Source organism: Pteropus alecto, unplaced genomic scaffold (assembly GCF_000325575.1).
Source record: "Pteropus alecto unplaced genomic scaffold, ASM32557v1 scaffold39, whole genome shotgun sequence".
Lineage (NCBI taxonomy): Eukaryota > Metazoa > Chordata > Mammalia > Chiroptera > Pteropodidae > Pteropus > Pteropus alecto.
Window position 1 is genome coordinate 7,250,386 of NW_006443568.1, and position 15,485 is coordinate 7,265,870.

The 15,485-nt window shown below is 51.2% G+C and overlaps 1 protein-coding gene across 7 annotated transcripts in view; it reads right to left on the minus strand.

The window, feature by feature from the left end:
- PTPRU (protein tyrosine phosphatase, receptor type U) overlaps positions 1 to 15,485 on the minus strand; it is an 80,031-nt gene that overhangs the window by 11,151 nt on the left and 53,395 nt on the right. For 6 of the 7 annotated variants that reach the window (XM_025041298.1, XM_025041297.1, XM_015598870.2 and 3 more), the window contains exons 16-23: positions 10,836 to 11,026; positions 10,064 to 10,139; positions 9,526 to 9,602; positions 4,007 to 4,043; positions 3,246 to 3,343; positions 3,043 to 3,159; positions 2,124 to 2,278; positions 90 to 225 (exon numbers count right to left, since the gene is read on the minus strand). In XM_025041298.1, the coding sequence (XP_024897066.1) occupies positions 90 to 225; positions 2,124 to 2,278; positions 3,043 to 3,159; positions 3,246 to 3,343; positions 4,007 to 4,043; positions 9,526 to 9,602; positions 10,064 to 10,139; positions 10,836 to 11,026 (887 nt within the window). The remainder of the gene's footprint in view (positions 1 to 89; positions 226 to 2,123; positions 2,279 to 3,042; positions 3,160 to 3,245; positions 3,344 to 4,006; positions 4,044 to 9,525; positions 9,603 to 10,063; positions 10,140 to 10,835; positions 11,027 to 15,485) is intronic. The other variant, XM_006924322.3, reaches the window with a different exon arrangement.

A 15,485-nucleotide genomic window follows, 5' to 3' on the forward strand; every position in this document is an offset into this window, starting at 1 on the left:
CAGGATACCCTTCTGACACCAGCTTCAAGCTCCCGCATGAGGAACCCGAGTCCTGGAGCGGGGAGCGGAGAAAGGGTTGCGTCCCCTACCTCGGTCTGGATCATGTTGACCCGCCGGGAGCAGAGGGTCTTCACGCAGTTGTAAATGTCCACGACGCCCTCACACTCGGCCATGTCTAGCATCACATCCAGAACGATGTAGCAACCTGTGCGGCCGGTGCCCGCACTGGGGAGAGAGTGGCACAGGCCAGGTCAGGGCCTCGGGGAAGGAGCCGGGGACCGAGCGAAAGAAGAGAACAGTGGCCCTGGGGCACCCGGCCATGTGTACACCACACAGGGGGCGGGGGACACATAGACACCCCCTCCCCAGGCAGGAGAGGAGGGAAAGGGCAGGGAAGACGCAGAAACTTAGCAACTTCAGCTGGGGTGGAGGGATAAAGGTGATGCTCAGAAATTAATTCAAGACTGTTCTTGCTCCCAATTTACCCTCAAATCTCCTGCACATCCTTCAAAGCCCCACACATTTGTATCCACTCACAATCCTCCCAGCAGATGGCATTCTCCCAGAGCAATTTGGGCAGGCTTTTATTAAAACACCCTTCCTGCTGTTGGTACATGATTGTCTCCCTAACCCAACTGGGAGCTCGTCAAGGGCTGGGCTGTGTTGGATCCGTCTCTGGGATCTTTGTGCTCAGCACCAGATAGAGCGGAGTTGAAGGCAGGGGGAACAGACGATGATACCAGGATCTCAAGCTTGAAAATGGTGGTATCGAAGTGTTGGTGAGGACGTACAGCACCTGGGTACCCCAAAAACCGCTGGCGGGGGCTTAAATTAGTACAACCAATTTGGAAAACTGTTTGGTGCTATCTACTAAAGCTGGAATGTGCACATAGAAAGCAATTCCACTCCTACGTACATAACCCACCGAAAAGGGTGTGTACGTTGGCCAAAAGACATGCAATAGAATGTTCTTAGCATTATTCATATAGCTTGAAACTAGAAACCATCCAAATGCCTATCAACAGCAGAAGAGATAAATACGTTGTGGCTTATTTGTCCAGTGGAATATGATACAATATGGATGGATCCTACAAACATAAGCTGAGAGAAAAAAAGTCAGACACCAAAGAGCACCTGCTATATGATTCAATTTACAACAAAGTTCAAAAACATGCAACACGATTCTGTGGTTTAGAAGTCAGGAGAGTGATCGCTCTAGGAGGGACAAGGGAGGCCTCTGGGTGCTGTTAATGTTACGTTTCTTGATCTAAGTAGTGTTGGTTATTTCACAGGTGTATTTGATTTGTGAAAATTCATAAAGTTATATATACATTTATTCTTTGTATATTTTGCTTTAAGTATATTAATCATCAATGAAGTTTTATTCTAAAAAAAAAAAACAGTATCTTAAAGAGGCCTAAAGAAATCAAAGAGAAGCTGGTTTGGGGGTGGCAGGGCAGGGAGGGGAATGAGTCTGCTTTGTGGAATTTAGGGAGCTATTAAAAAGCCAAATAGAGGAGCCAGGACAAGACAGAGGCCAAGGACTTGTGGGCTGAGGAGACCTGCCGAAGCCACAGGGTCAGAGGTAAAGCTCTCCAGGGGCAGAGTGGGGGCAGGGACAGGCCAGGGCACTGGGGCCTCACTTAGGAGACAAGAGGAAGATGTGGAGCCAGGTAGGAAGCAAGTAGAGAAAGGGCAACTGGGGTTGTAGGACCCAACCAAGGCAGGAGTCAGAAAAGGGAGGAGTGATGGTCAAAGCCACAGAGGGTGTGAAGGCCAAGGGGTAAGGAAAGACCCTGAGTTTGAAGAAGAGGCAAAGTCCTTCCCAGCATCTAGGCCAAACCTAGCACACAGGTGTGCAGTGTACACCTGTTGAACTCGATACTGCTCGGTGCTGCTAACCCCAACCCCTCTGTGTCTCCAGCACCCCCTCGCCATCCAGTCCAAGGGCCTCCTCATGGGGGTGCCAACCTCAGAGCCAAAGCTCAAAGGGTAATGGATCCTTGGGGGTCATTCTCTCGTATCCTCCATCTCTAAGTAGGATGAACCCAAGCCCAGTCTCCTATAGGGACCTTGAACCAACCCAGCTCATGGCCTCTTTCTGGAGATTCCCAGAGCCCCACCTGCAATGGATGACAATGGGCCCAGCATCAGGTGGAGTGGAGGCCTTCACACGCCGGATGAAGGCCAGCAGCCCTGTGGCATGGTAGGGGACGCCGTGCTCCGGCCACGCCGTGAAGTGGAACTGGCGGACCTCGTGCCGGGCAGAGTAGCCTCTCTGGGGAGACACCAGGAACCACAGTCAGTCACTGCTGGCATCTGTTAGACACTTGTTGTGTGCCAGGCACTCTGGTGAGCATCTCACAGCAGGATCTCAATCAATCCCAATAATAAACTTATGAGTGGGTGTTAATATCTCCTCGAACAAGCGAGAAAACTAGGGCCCACCGAGAAACCCCTTGTCCAAGGTTAGTTACGTGAGACTTGGGCCGGGGCCTGCCTGATGCCTGCACCTGCGCTATTAAACACCCACCTCTGCCACCAAGTTGTTGTTAACCCTAGGAGATCGTTTTGACTCTCTGGTCTTAGACTAATGGGGATACTACTATCTTTCCTCTGAGGATCTTACATAGGATCAAATGGAATCATGGACAGGACTTGGCCAATCACTGGCCCTGTGGCCTTTCATGAGTGACGTAACCATGGAGCCTCACTTGCCTTATCTGTAAAATGGGGTTAATAGTAAATGCCTAATCCCATAGAGCTTTCCAGGGCTGAAACAGTATGTGTAATGGGGTCAGCACAGTGCCCAGTACAAACTATCTTCATCGTCTTCAGTGTCTCATCTTCCCGCTGGAGTCCAGCAAAGCTGGTTACCTTCCTGACCCCCAGCGCTCCCAGCAGTGACCGAGCAGCAGCCTTGCTGGGAGGGCAGCGGTGCCCTCCTCCCTGCTCCTGCTCCTGGGCTGGGGGAGGTGGGGAGGTGGGCTCTGCCCCACCACTTCGGGCACCTCCGGAGGGACCAGGTGACGGGAGACTCACCCGCTCCAGCGCGAAGGTGCGCACAACATATTCGGCGAGAGTCTCCGTCTTCACCAGTGTGATCTTGATGTCCCCGTACATGTCTGAGTCCTCTGGCCAGTACCGTGAGCATTTTACCTGGAGTCCCCAAGGGGCAGGCTCAGTGGGCTCTTTGCTGCCCCCCTTAGCCTACCAGGCCCCCCTCACCGCACAGCCCCGCTTACCCTGCCCACCTCCACCAGCTTGGTAATCATGACAATGCTGGAACAATGCTCCTGCCACACCAAGCGCCAGAAGTCGTAGACCATCTCGGGCTTCGGCCCTGGGGGCCCAGAGGGTGCTTGTCCCTGAGGCAAGGTCTCCACCCAGGGTCAGCACCCCTGGCACCCAGCACTACCATCCCAAGCCAGGAAGCTTCTGAGCCCCGATGAGGGCTTCATGCACACCCCGTACACACCCCAAAAACTGCCAACTTATGCCTGGAGGGCCCTGGGGGATGGGCAATATCAGGAAGGGCCTGGCTGGAGACCTCGGTCATCCTGAGTGGAACCCAGGAGGCAGAGCTGGAGGGCCATGACAGAAGTCTCCAGGAAAGATAAACAAATAGACAGTCAGGGGGAAAAGACACAGCCAGGGGGACCCAGATGGCCACCAGACAGAAAGGCACAATCCACAGCCGTGAGGACTGAGCCTGGCTAGCCTCTCTGCATGCACCACATCAGAGCCAGACAGGTGGACAGGGAGCTACAGCTAGACCGGGCATATCAGGGAGACACAAGCACAAGGAGGAACAGAGACTAACAGCCAGGTTCCAGAAGACCCAGCCAGAGTGAGGCTCACTCAGACAGACAGACAGACAGACCCACAGACAGAGACAGAAGAGAGACAGGAAGTCAAGCAGCTGGGCAGGGAAGGCAGAAAGGTGGCAGAGGGCATTCAGCAAACTGGGAGCACATGGGAGCACATGGGCAGAGGTGTCAGGTACCTTGAGTGGCTATGAAGTGGTTTGACCTGTGGTAACCCTGGAACAGGAGAAGAGGGCATAGTGAGTCCCCAAGGAGCAGCCCCTCGCTCAGGCCTCCTCTGCCCTCCTCTCCCAGAAGCAGCACACCCCCGCCCCCAGAACTGCCCCACCCTCTTCCCCAGGACCTCCTAACCAGGTGACCTTCTCCTTCCAGTCCCTGAGCAAGAAGGGCGAACAGGTGGGACACTAGTGTCTTGGGTCTAAACCCATCTTTGCTGTGTGATGCCAGGGAGGACACGACTTTTTTATAGGTCTAGAGGGTTTCTCCATCCATAAATTGGAAACGATTATCCACAATCTGCTCACAACCCAGCTGTTGTTTGGAGACAAATAAAGTCCAAGGTGACCCTGCCCTGTCCCCAAAACCCCAGAGGCGCTAAGCAACCCCAGACCCTAGGCTGGGTCTCATCAGCTATCCCAGCCCCATTTGGAGCAACCAGAATGGGTGGTGCCTCCTCCCTACGACCTGTCACCCAGAGCTTGAGGGCCCAGATGAAGGCTTCAGGCTGGGAACAAATGAGCACATGGGTTATTTGTGATTCTTAGATAAGTGTTTTTTAAATATCTAAAATCAATAATAAAAATAATAAATTTTGAGACCCAATTATGGCCACGTACTGTGCTAAGCACTTTACCTGCATTATCTCCCACAGAATAGAGGCCAAGAGCTACTTCATCCTCCATCCCCAGAGCCCTCAGACCGAGAAGAAAAGCTGGCCAGACCCCACTCCCACCTCAGGGCCACAGCTGCCCTTGAGGTCCTGTGCACACGTGACACCCAGGGCATCATGAAAGCAACACGGAATTACAGGTGAAAAGTGCTACAGGGCTGGTGCAGGAGAAAACCACCGAGCTCAGCCACTAGCCTCAAGTTCACAGTCTCTACACAGCTCCCTTAATGCCTCCAGCCCTGTGGGCCCCCAGGCCCAAGGAGCACTGACTGCCAGGGTTCAAACCCAGGCTCTACCGAGCTTTTGCTAACTGTGTGCCCTTAGGCAAATCTCTTTACTTCTCTACACCTCGATTTTCACATCTATAAAATGGGAATAATTGCGGTATTTACCTCCTCGGGCTGTTGTGAAGAGTAAAGTAATATAAGTCAAGGGTTTGGCACTGTGGCAAGCACAGTGTCTGTACTTAATAAATAGTAGCTATTATTATGATTACTACTGCAAAGGTCAAAGAGTATCCCTGAAGATCCAGTGTGGCTGTCAAGAATTCCTGGGGCAGAAGGTGTTTTACTATAGAGGTTAAAGATCTTAGCCTTGGAGTCAAGTTAATCTGGGTTCCTGTCACAGCTCTGCCAAGTAGTAATTGTGTGACTCTAGGTACTAAGAGGGTGCTTCTCAGCCTCTAATATGCACACATATCTCCTGGGGATCCAGTTAAAAGACAGATTCAGATGCAGAAGGTCTGGGGTGGCCTGGGACTGTGCATTTCCAACCAGCTCCCAGGTGGTGCCAATGCTGGGCCTCAAAACATACTTGGAGTAGCCAGGCTCTCAGCCTCTCTAAGCTTCTGTTCTCCTCTGCGTATGAGGATAATAGTGAGACATATACCTCAGAAAGTCTGCTGTATACCTACATCCCATTCCTGTAAAAAAATAACCAAACCCCAGTCAAAGATACCAATAAGGGAAAGCCTCCCAGACTCACTCAGCCCTCACTACTGGAACGTCTCCAAGACTAGCCTAATTCCCTACTGCTGTCCCCCTAGCCATTGCCTCTGCTTCAAGGCCTCAGCAGAGCTGCTGGGCAACTGGGGTCAGAAGTGAGAGAGCCCAGCAAAGGTGCTGCCAGTGCTCCCAGAGCCGGTCAAGCTGGGAACAGGCTACTCCACCTAAAACCCATTTGCCTGAGAATGCCACATGAGCGCAAGAGTCTCTTCCGACTCATCTGTCTCTGTCCCTCCAGGGCCCAGCACAGTGCTAGCACCCATATGCTATCAGCAAATATGTTCTTAAACAGATAACCTTCAATACCTGCATGTCGATTTTTAATTGCACAGGTGCATTATTGTGCAATTATATTACATAGAGGACAGCAAAGCGGAAGGTTTAAAATGATCGGATTTAAAGGAAGATAACACCCACGTTAGGGACCAGCATTAGAGAGCCCTGGTCCTCACACTCCAGAGCACCAGCATGTCCTAGGGAGCCTGCTCATGGGGCTGACACCTGGTCCTCCCTGCAGCCGAGTGGGTGGAGCTAGGAGATTGACCACTTGCGTGGTGGGTGAGACCCCCAGGGCATCCTGATGCTCCCCAAAAGGGAGAGAACCACGGTCTAGCGTTAGGGTCAAGGGCTCAGGCTAGGTTTGAGACCCAGCTCCATGCAGCTGTGAGCAAGTCATTTAACTTTTCTAAGCCTCAATTTTCTCATCTGCCAAATGTGGGTCCCTAGCTCAGACAGCGCGGTAAAGATGATATGATGTGCCTAAGGTGCAGGCACAGAGCAGGTGCTCAGCCAATAACACTCTTGGTAACTGGCATTTGAAGCCAAATTAAGCCAAGCCTTCTTAGGGCGTTTCTTAAGAGCCTGACAGCAATGAACTGAATGGGTAGAACTGTGTGTTGCATGGAAACTGAGGTGTAAAGTATAATGATCTATATTCACCATCTCTTAATGGGGGCACTAGGGCTGAGTGTAGCCACTGCACTTCATGGGCCTAATAGTCCATTGAAATTTGGGAAACTTACAAATCAACTGCTTAAGAGCACTCAGAATAAGGGGGATGTCTAGGGGGCACATCTGGGGCAACTGGCCACCTCTGGCAGATGCAACTGCAGGAACCTTTCACTCTGTATGTTAGGCATCTCTGTGTTGCCTGATAGTCTGACAATGAACTATTTTTATTATCATAAAAAAGCAAGATGTATATTTCTAAAAGAAAAAAGGAGACAAAACACAAAACGTACCCACAAAATAGCAAACAATCCCATCAGGCATCAAATATTATGAAAAATTTTATATATATATAAAATCAGAGAATCCCCAGATGATCTGGGGTTTTTTAAATATTTTTTAAAGGCCCAAAGATGACACAGCTTTTTAATAGAATACCCAAACTGCTCCCCAAAATAAAACATTCAAATTGGGGCTGAATTGAGGACAAAGTGGTCGGGGTTGAGTTTCAAACAAACTGATCACGAAGGGATTTGAACACCCAGGAAACAGGTTTTAAGGGGACCGACCGGGGCTGTCCTCACTTCCTTGAAGATCCTGACCCCAAGGCAGCTCCCCACACCCACCCACACCACCTGGGGCCCAGCAGAAGGTGTGGCTAGTGAGGGATGGGGACAAAGGTGACAGAGGTGGTGGCCGGTGCAGAATGGGGCTTGAGGAAGGACCCCAACACTGCTGCCCATCTCAGGGCAGTGGAAAATGAGGGAGGACTGCATACAATGGGGATAGTGCCGAATCTTCACCCCGGGAGGCCCCTGGCCAGACTGCTGAAATGGACGGTCGGTGTTGGGCGCACAAGTGAAGGGGAAGGAGGACAGAAACGAGAGAGAGAAAGAGAGAGAGAGAGAGAGAGATCTCTTAGGGCTGCACAATGCATCACTTCCAGGGAGAGAGAGAGAGAGAGAGAGAGGAGAGAGAGAGAGAGAGAGAGGGAGAGAGAGAGACAGCCAGAGACTGAGAGAGAGTCTGAGATACAGCTGGTCAGACAGACAGTAGGAGGAAGAGGAGGAGGGGAACGGGAGAGAGATACTTACTTCACGGTTTATCCGAATCTTAATGATTCCAGTGAGGGAACAGTACAAAGCAAAAGAGACAGATATTAGGCCAGAGGCAGATGGAAGTGGACGGAGCACAGGAGTGGCCAGAATGGGCGATGCGAGCAGGGGAGGCAGAGCAGAGACGGGTGGACAGGGCTGGGCCGAGGCGTAGGGAGTGGCGTGTCCCTGCTGAGGCCCAGGGAGAAGCTGGCTGGGACCTTGAGGAGACCAAGCAGAGGCCCCAAAGCTGTCGCCAAAGCTGCCTGAGTCTGAGAGGGCTGGGCCTGGCCCGTACCTCAGCCAGGGGAGAGGATGGGAGGTCGGGGAGAAGGCAAGGAATTCTGGGAAAAATAGGGTAGCATATCTGGCCCCCAGGAGGAGGTGAGGTAGAGGGACAAAAGAAGGTCATCTCCAGAATCCCCAGCTACCTTAACTCCCAAATATGCGCCTTCCTCCTCCGACACACCTCAGGCCTTTGCTCATGCTACTCCCTGCCTGAGGTATCCTTTCCTTTCCTCTCCGGCCACCCTATGTCCGGCCAGCTTAAGCCCTCCTTCCCCCATGCAGCCTGCCACAGCTAACCCTGGTCCTACCGTTAACTTGCTGCGCGACACTGGGCCAATCATTCCTCTTTTCTGGCCTGTGCTTTCCCATGTCGTCTGAAATTACTCTGCTTGTATATATATTTATATGTCTCCCCAACTAGAATTTATATGTTCAGGGAATGCAGGGACTGTGTCTGTCGTGTTCTCTGCTGTATCCCTGGTGCCTAGTCCAACGCCTGCCACATCGTAGGTACTCAAAATATATCTGATAATGAATAATGATTCTCTCCCAAACCTGGCTTGCTGCAGGGTGAAGGAGTCTGACCAGGGTCTTATCTCACCCTCATCCTCACTTGGGGAGCAGACTCATCACCCCTTTTTCACATCCCAGCCTAGGCCTCCTGGCTGCCTAGGCTGCCCTGTTGCTGGCCCCTCCTCTGGCCCAGCCAGATCTAGTTGCTGCCATGATTGACAGGAGAGCTTCATGGTTAGCAGCAAAGGCTTTAGAGACACAGGCTGAGATCTGAGTCCCTTCCTGACCACTCACTAGCTGCATAACCTGGGATAAGTAGCTTCGCCTGGAATCTGAGCCCGTTTCCTCACCCATAAGTGAGGTCATGATGCTAACTACTTCGTAGGGTGGTTGTAGAGTTTATATAAAATTAAATACGTGGTATAAAGTGCTTAGCACAGTGCTTGGCACACAGTACATATTGCATAAAGATGAGTTATTATTCTTAAAGTACTACTCTGATCATAGTCAAATGCTTTTAACAACTCCCTGGTGCCCCTAGGAAAAAGCCCAATCTCCTTACTCTGCCTTTCGAGGCCTTCACAATCCAGCCCCTGCCTACCTTCAGCTTCACTGAGTCATGGGATCCCACCTCCAAGCCCCTTCGCTTCTCATGGAGAGGGGACCCTTTCTCACCACTAGGCCTACCTGTCCGTTCTCTTCCTTTCATGCTGCCTCACTGAAGGCCCCCCATCTCTCAGGCTAATCCCAGAAGTCTGCAGGAAGCTTTCTTGAAGGCTGCTGCCCACTCTGTCCTCCCCTCCTCTGATCTCCCTAGCACTGACTCTAGGAGGTGGGGGTTCTCAGAACCCAGCCATCTGAACCCCCAGTTATCTATCTCCTGACAGGTTTCTGCCCTGCCTGCACAGTGAGCCTGGAGCGGGCAGGGCCAGGTCAGCAGAGGTCAAGGGCGAGGCACTCACGTCTATGTAGTTGGCATTAATGTAGTCGGCATCTGGGTCTCCCAGCATCGGGTGCAGCTTCACTCGGTGCCGATCATCTGGGAACACAGAGCGGGTGGGCAGGGGCTGAACTGGGGAGCCCAGATCCGGGCCAGTGAAGGAAGGCTTCCTGGAGGCCAGACTTGCGGGCAGGCAGGGAAGCCTGCGACTGACCAGTAAGCTTTAGGGACCACGGAGGGCAGGACAGACCAGTGGTTAGACTCTGGGCTGTGGATGTCAAGAAGGCCCAAGGCTGTGTGCTGCTCAGGCAAGTATTAGCTGTGTGACCTTGGGCAGGGGGCTTAACCTCCCGAGCCTCAGTTTCCTTATCTGTAAAGTGGGGTTATATTATGTTCCACTTTACCAGATTCTTGAGAGAAGTAAGTGAGATAATGGGTGTAACGCTCAGCACACAGCTGGGCATGTGACAGACACTCAGTAAATGGCTCACTCTGGCTGTTCCTCTTCCTACTCCCTCCCACCCACTGCCCCAGACCCGAGGCCCTTCCCCAGAACTCACAGGTAGGCAGGGGCTCCTGCCGGCCTCCTTTGGCCTTGTCTTTCTTCTTTGTGGCATCCCAGCCTTCAAAGAAGCTCTGCCAGAAGGAAAAATGGAAGTCAGTGGGAGAGAGAAACCGCTCCCTTCATAACACCTGTCTCCCCTCAACAGGATGCAGGTGGGACCCTGATAAGGGCCAAGTTCAGGGTTAAACCTGGAGTCTGAGAAAATTCACCATAATTCCCTTTACCAGCTTGGTTCGAAACCAAGCAGTGTTGGGGGAGGAAAAGGAGAAAAGAGAAAAAAAGAACAGAATTCAGAGACACTTTAGAATGAGGACGAGGTTTAGGTTAAATCTAGGTTTGTGTTAGGAAGAAGGTCAAATTAAGATTAGGATAAGGGTGGTGTCCAGATGGAGGTAGGATGGGATTCAAGTCAGATTTCAAACAGAGTTTAGGATGAGAGTCAGGGTCAAAGTCAGACTGGGGGTTAGGTTAGAGGTCAGGGTCAGTGTTCATTTACATTGGGGAGAGGATAGGGGAATGATCAGGGTCCAGATGGAGATTGAGATAAGGTTCGAGGTTAGATTTCAAGTAAGGTTAAGAATAAGAGTGAGAAACCAGGTCAATCTGAGATTAGGATCAAGGTAAAGGTCAAAACAATTAGAGTAAGTTGGGAACTATCAGAGCAAGGGTCCATCAGGGCTGGATTGAAGGTCAGCAGGGTCTGAGTCCACAGTGAGGAACCAGGCAAGGCCCTGGCGAGGGCTCCTGGCTGGACTGGGGCCCTGCACCTCGTACTCCTGCTTGAAGCCATAGCCCTCGGCCGTCTTCATCTGGTTGATATGCTGCAGGAGATCGGCCACACGCACTGCAGGATGCAGCTGCCCTGTGTGATACGGGGAGCCCTTCCGGCCACATGGACACCGCGGTGAGCCCCCCAGAAGGCTGCTGGCCTCAGTGACCCCACCGCCACGCTGATCCCCTGCAGTCAGAGAAAGGGAGAGGGGTTCCTGACACACACAGATGGACTCAGGGGCCGAGGGAAGACAGGGAGCATGGCCAATGTGGAGGATGGCTGGGTTGTTCACTGGAGCCAAGCAGCCTAGCTGGGCCCACCCGTGTGACTCTGGGCAAGTGCCCACCCTTCTGCATCTCGGTTTTCCCATCTGTAAAATGAGCGGGTCAGATCACGTGACCTCTGAGGGCCCTTCTGGCCCAGCCCTGCCTGCTGTGATCCTGTGGTCCCCTTGCTGCATCCCCACTGCTCCCCAGCCAGGGCCACCCCTCTGGGACTTCTCCATGCTGCCTATAGGGAGCAGTGCTCAGCAGAGCCTGTGACAGCCCCCTCTTCCCTCCCCCACTTCCAGGGTACAATCTAGAACACTGGCAACTCCCAGCAATTACCCCCATTCAAAGACAAGCAAATCTCGAAATTAACTGCTGCCTCCTCCTCTGCAGACTAACACGAGACACCTGAATAGAGGCCTTTCTCCTGCCCAAGCGTTTCCACTGTCAGCCTGTGCAGCGCCTCAGCCAACCGGGAAACAGGTGGAGAGTGCTCCCCCAAAGAACTAGCCCCTCCCCACTCCCCGACCCTTCTGGTCAGCATCCCCAAAGACATCCCACTCTGGTCCCTGAGATCAGGTCCTGGAATTGAGAAAACAGCTCCACCCAGTACCACCCACCTTCAGACACTCACTCCCACATACTTACTTAACACATTTGTCCTCCTGTCCTGGGTAAGATGTAGGGGCTTATTCGAGGCCAGCCCTCCACATTTCTCACAGTTGTTCTCTGCCCAGGAACTCCCAGTGGGCCTAGATGCCAGCCTCCTCCCTTCCCTCTGCCTTCAACACCCTTCTGTTTTTGCCTGGTGAACTCATACTCATCTTTCAAATCCCTGCCAAAATGACCCTCCTTGACGAGCCTTCTCTGGTGCCTGGCCTCTAATTCCTACCCAAGACTAACTGACAGAATAAATGCATGAGCACCAGGACAGACCCCTGTGCAGCTCAACTTCCCCAAACTCCCTTCAAAGCAGGAGACTACTGGGCCCTGCTTGTGTCCCCGCTTCCTGTGCCACGTTTTGAAATCCGACTCCAGGTAGAAAGGCTATTTGAAGGCAGGGCTGACCTCATTTGTTTCTCTTCTCTCAGGATTCAAAGTCCTGAGCTGCCTGTCACCTAAGGTCCGAAAATAATTATTTCACATCTTTTATTCAGATTTTTAGTTGCTTAGAGCTGGAGAGCAAGTCAAGTGCCAGTTACATCATCATGGTCAGATGCTCCAAACCCTTAATTTTACAGATGAGGAAACTAGGTCCAAAGACAGGAGACTTGCCGAATGTAGTGGTTGCCGAAGTGTGTTCCAGAAAGTACTAGTCATGCCACATGACTAAGTGGTAGTCCATTGAAAGAAGAAGGGAAGGAAGACAAGAAGGCGTTCTATGTTTTAAGGGAATCTATGAAATTCTGGTTTAAAAAAAAAATTAGGTCTTTTCTCTGTAAGACCCCTTAGGGCTTCCAGCATGGTGTGTGCATTTTAAATCTCCAGGAGATGGGTGCAGATAGCAATGTTTCACCACTGCCTTTCACCATAGAGAGTTGTGTTTCATGAAACATCCCCAGGGGAACACTGTGCAATGTGGCTATTAAGAGACAGGCTGTGGAGTAAGACAAGCCTCAGATCAAATCCCAGGCCTGCCTGAGACTTTGGAGATGTTACTTTCTCTAAATTTCCATTTTTACATGTAGGATGAAGATAAAAACTATTACTCTCCAATATGGCGATGTAAATATTAAATAACATAAAGCATATAAAACACCCTGCCCAGCACCTGGCACACAATGAGCACCTGCAGATGGTGGCTGTTGGCATGATCAGTAACTTCCAGGGAAGGGAGAAAACCCCTGAGTCCCAGAAAGCCAGGGCAGCTGGCTGACAGAGGTAGCCTTTCTGTCTTAGTCCTCTCTGCTGCAGGATCTTGGTCCGGGACCTGACAATTCTAAAGAGCATCTACAACAAACACAGGTACAAAGATGTCAAGAAAAAGGATTTCTCCTGGCTCAAGAACTCAGAGACAGAGGGGTCCTAGTGCTCTTTGTCGAAACCAAACTGGCAGCTCCATAAAGGGCTCTCCAGGTAGAGAAAGGAGCAAAGGAGGTGGCGGGGAACCCTCACAAGTAGGCATGAATCAGCCTGCAGCATCTAAAGACAAGCAAAAATCCCACCTGGTTGAGATCCTGACAGGAAGCCAGAGGCAAATCTGGTGGCCTCCAGCTAAGCCCGAGAAGGACACAAGATGTTCTACAAAGACCACCAGAAAATGGCAGGATGATGAACAATGATGTTGCCAAGAGGACCCTCCATTTCCTAGGTCCAGAGAAGACAGGTCCCTGCAATCCTTGCCTATGAATTCCCATGGGACTTTATATACATACATACATACATACACACACACACACACACACACACACACACACACACACACACACACACACTGCCCCAACTCCTATCCCCACACTAAGGACCAGCTTGCCTACAGCTGGAAGCCCCCAAAAGGGAAGAAGAGAGAGAGGAAGGTGAGAGCTAGCCTTCAGCTTCAAGGTCACTACCCACGGGTTCTCCCAGGCTCTCCCCAGCTCCATTATGATTATGTGATATCTTGTGCAAGTAACCACTAGACAACTGACATTTTGTGGAGAAGGCTGAGGCCTAGAGAAATAAACACTAAATCTGGAGTCAGAGAGACCCAAATTCAAATTCAAGTCACTTGACCTCTCTGGGCCTCAGTTTCATCATCTGAAAATAAGGATCTTCAGATCTTCCTCAAAGATGGGCCCATTTCCTGATTCCCATCCACCCTCAGATGAAGAGAAGCCCCAGGTTATACAATCTAGTAGCATGCTATACTCTTCCTTCACTGTTTGCAATTAGCATATACTTTAAAGAAACACAGCCTCTAATGATAGCTAGCAATAGCTAACACATTGAGTGCTTTTGGGTGCCTGGCATGATTCTTAAGTCATTTAATCCTTAGAACAGCAGCCCCCAACATTTTTGGCACCAGGGACCAGTGCTCCTATGAGAACCTAATGCTTGATGATCTGAGGTGGAGCTGAGGCGGTGATGCTAGTGCTGGGGAGCGGCTGCAAATACAGAGGAAGCTTCGCTCACTCACCCGCGGCTCACCTCTTGCTATGTGGCCCAGGGGTTGGGGACCCCTGCCTTGGAATATCCCTATGAAGTAAGTGCTGTCGTTATCCCCCCATCCAAATGAGGAAACTAGCTGCCCTGGTGGCAGCACTAGGATTCAAACTCGGGCCCATCTGACTCTGAGGCCCCGTTGTCCACCCTGTTTTCTCTGCTTCTCTCTCCCTAACAAAGGGGCATTTGTGGTGACGAAAGAACCTAGCACTTATTTAACAAACCACTTGGCCAGAATCCACTGGCACCCACAGGGGTCGAGAGCTCCGAACGGCCAGGGCCCAGAAGGGTTTAAGGGTTTTCATAGACAGAATTTCAGAGACAATGGGAGCACATGCCAATATCTTGGGAACATCCCAGCTGGCTTCTTCGCAGCCAGCCTGCCACCATTTACTCAGTGCGATAAGTCCCTATTTTAAAATTTGCATACAGAGGATGCATCAAAATCAACACGGTTTTCTGTTCTAAGCCACAAAAATCTGGCCTACATTGTTTGGAAAAGAAAAGAAGAAAGTGGAGGCTAGTCTCACATTGGGCATGGAGAAACGAAGGGAAAGTGCCGAGACTCAACTCCACTCTCCTGATACCTTGAGTTTCCGAGCTATCACATCTTCTCCCACGTCCTGCATCCCACCTCCAGCGCCCACGCCCTCCTCACCATCAGTCAAATCTTATCCATCTCAGCTGAAACCCTGACCACCCCTGCCCAAAGGTGTATCTTCTCAAAACTCTGACAACACTAATTGTCCCCACCATCCTCATGGCAATTAGCCTGCTGCTAACTTCCCTGGATCAGTCTTAGCTCCCCAACCAGTCAGTGAGTTCCTTGGGAACAGAGCCGGTGTTTCTTGCCTCTCTCTGTTTCTCAACATAACACAGCAGCAAGATATGCACTCCCACCACCCTCACCTCCCAATCTACCCAACACTCAATTGAGTTTTCAGCCCAAACAGACCTCTCCACATTTTCCTCATGTGTCCACTTCTGCACATTTGCATATGCTGTTCCTTGTCCACAAATGCCTTTTCTTTCCCATCTCTGTCTGTCCAAATCCTGCCCATTCCTCAAGGCCTAGCATGATACAGTAGAAACAGCAATTTGCAGCTCCGAAAACCTGAATTTAAATCCTGGCTATGCCACTTCCTACTGTTTGACCGAGACAAGTTACTCTGCCTCTTTGAGCTTCTGTTTCGTCATTTGTAACATGAAGAGCTGATAATAGTTACCACGAACGG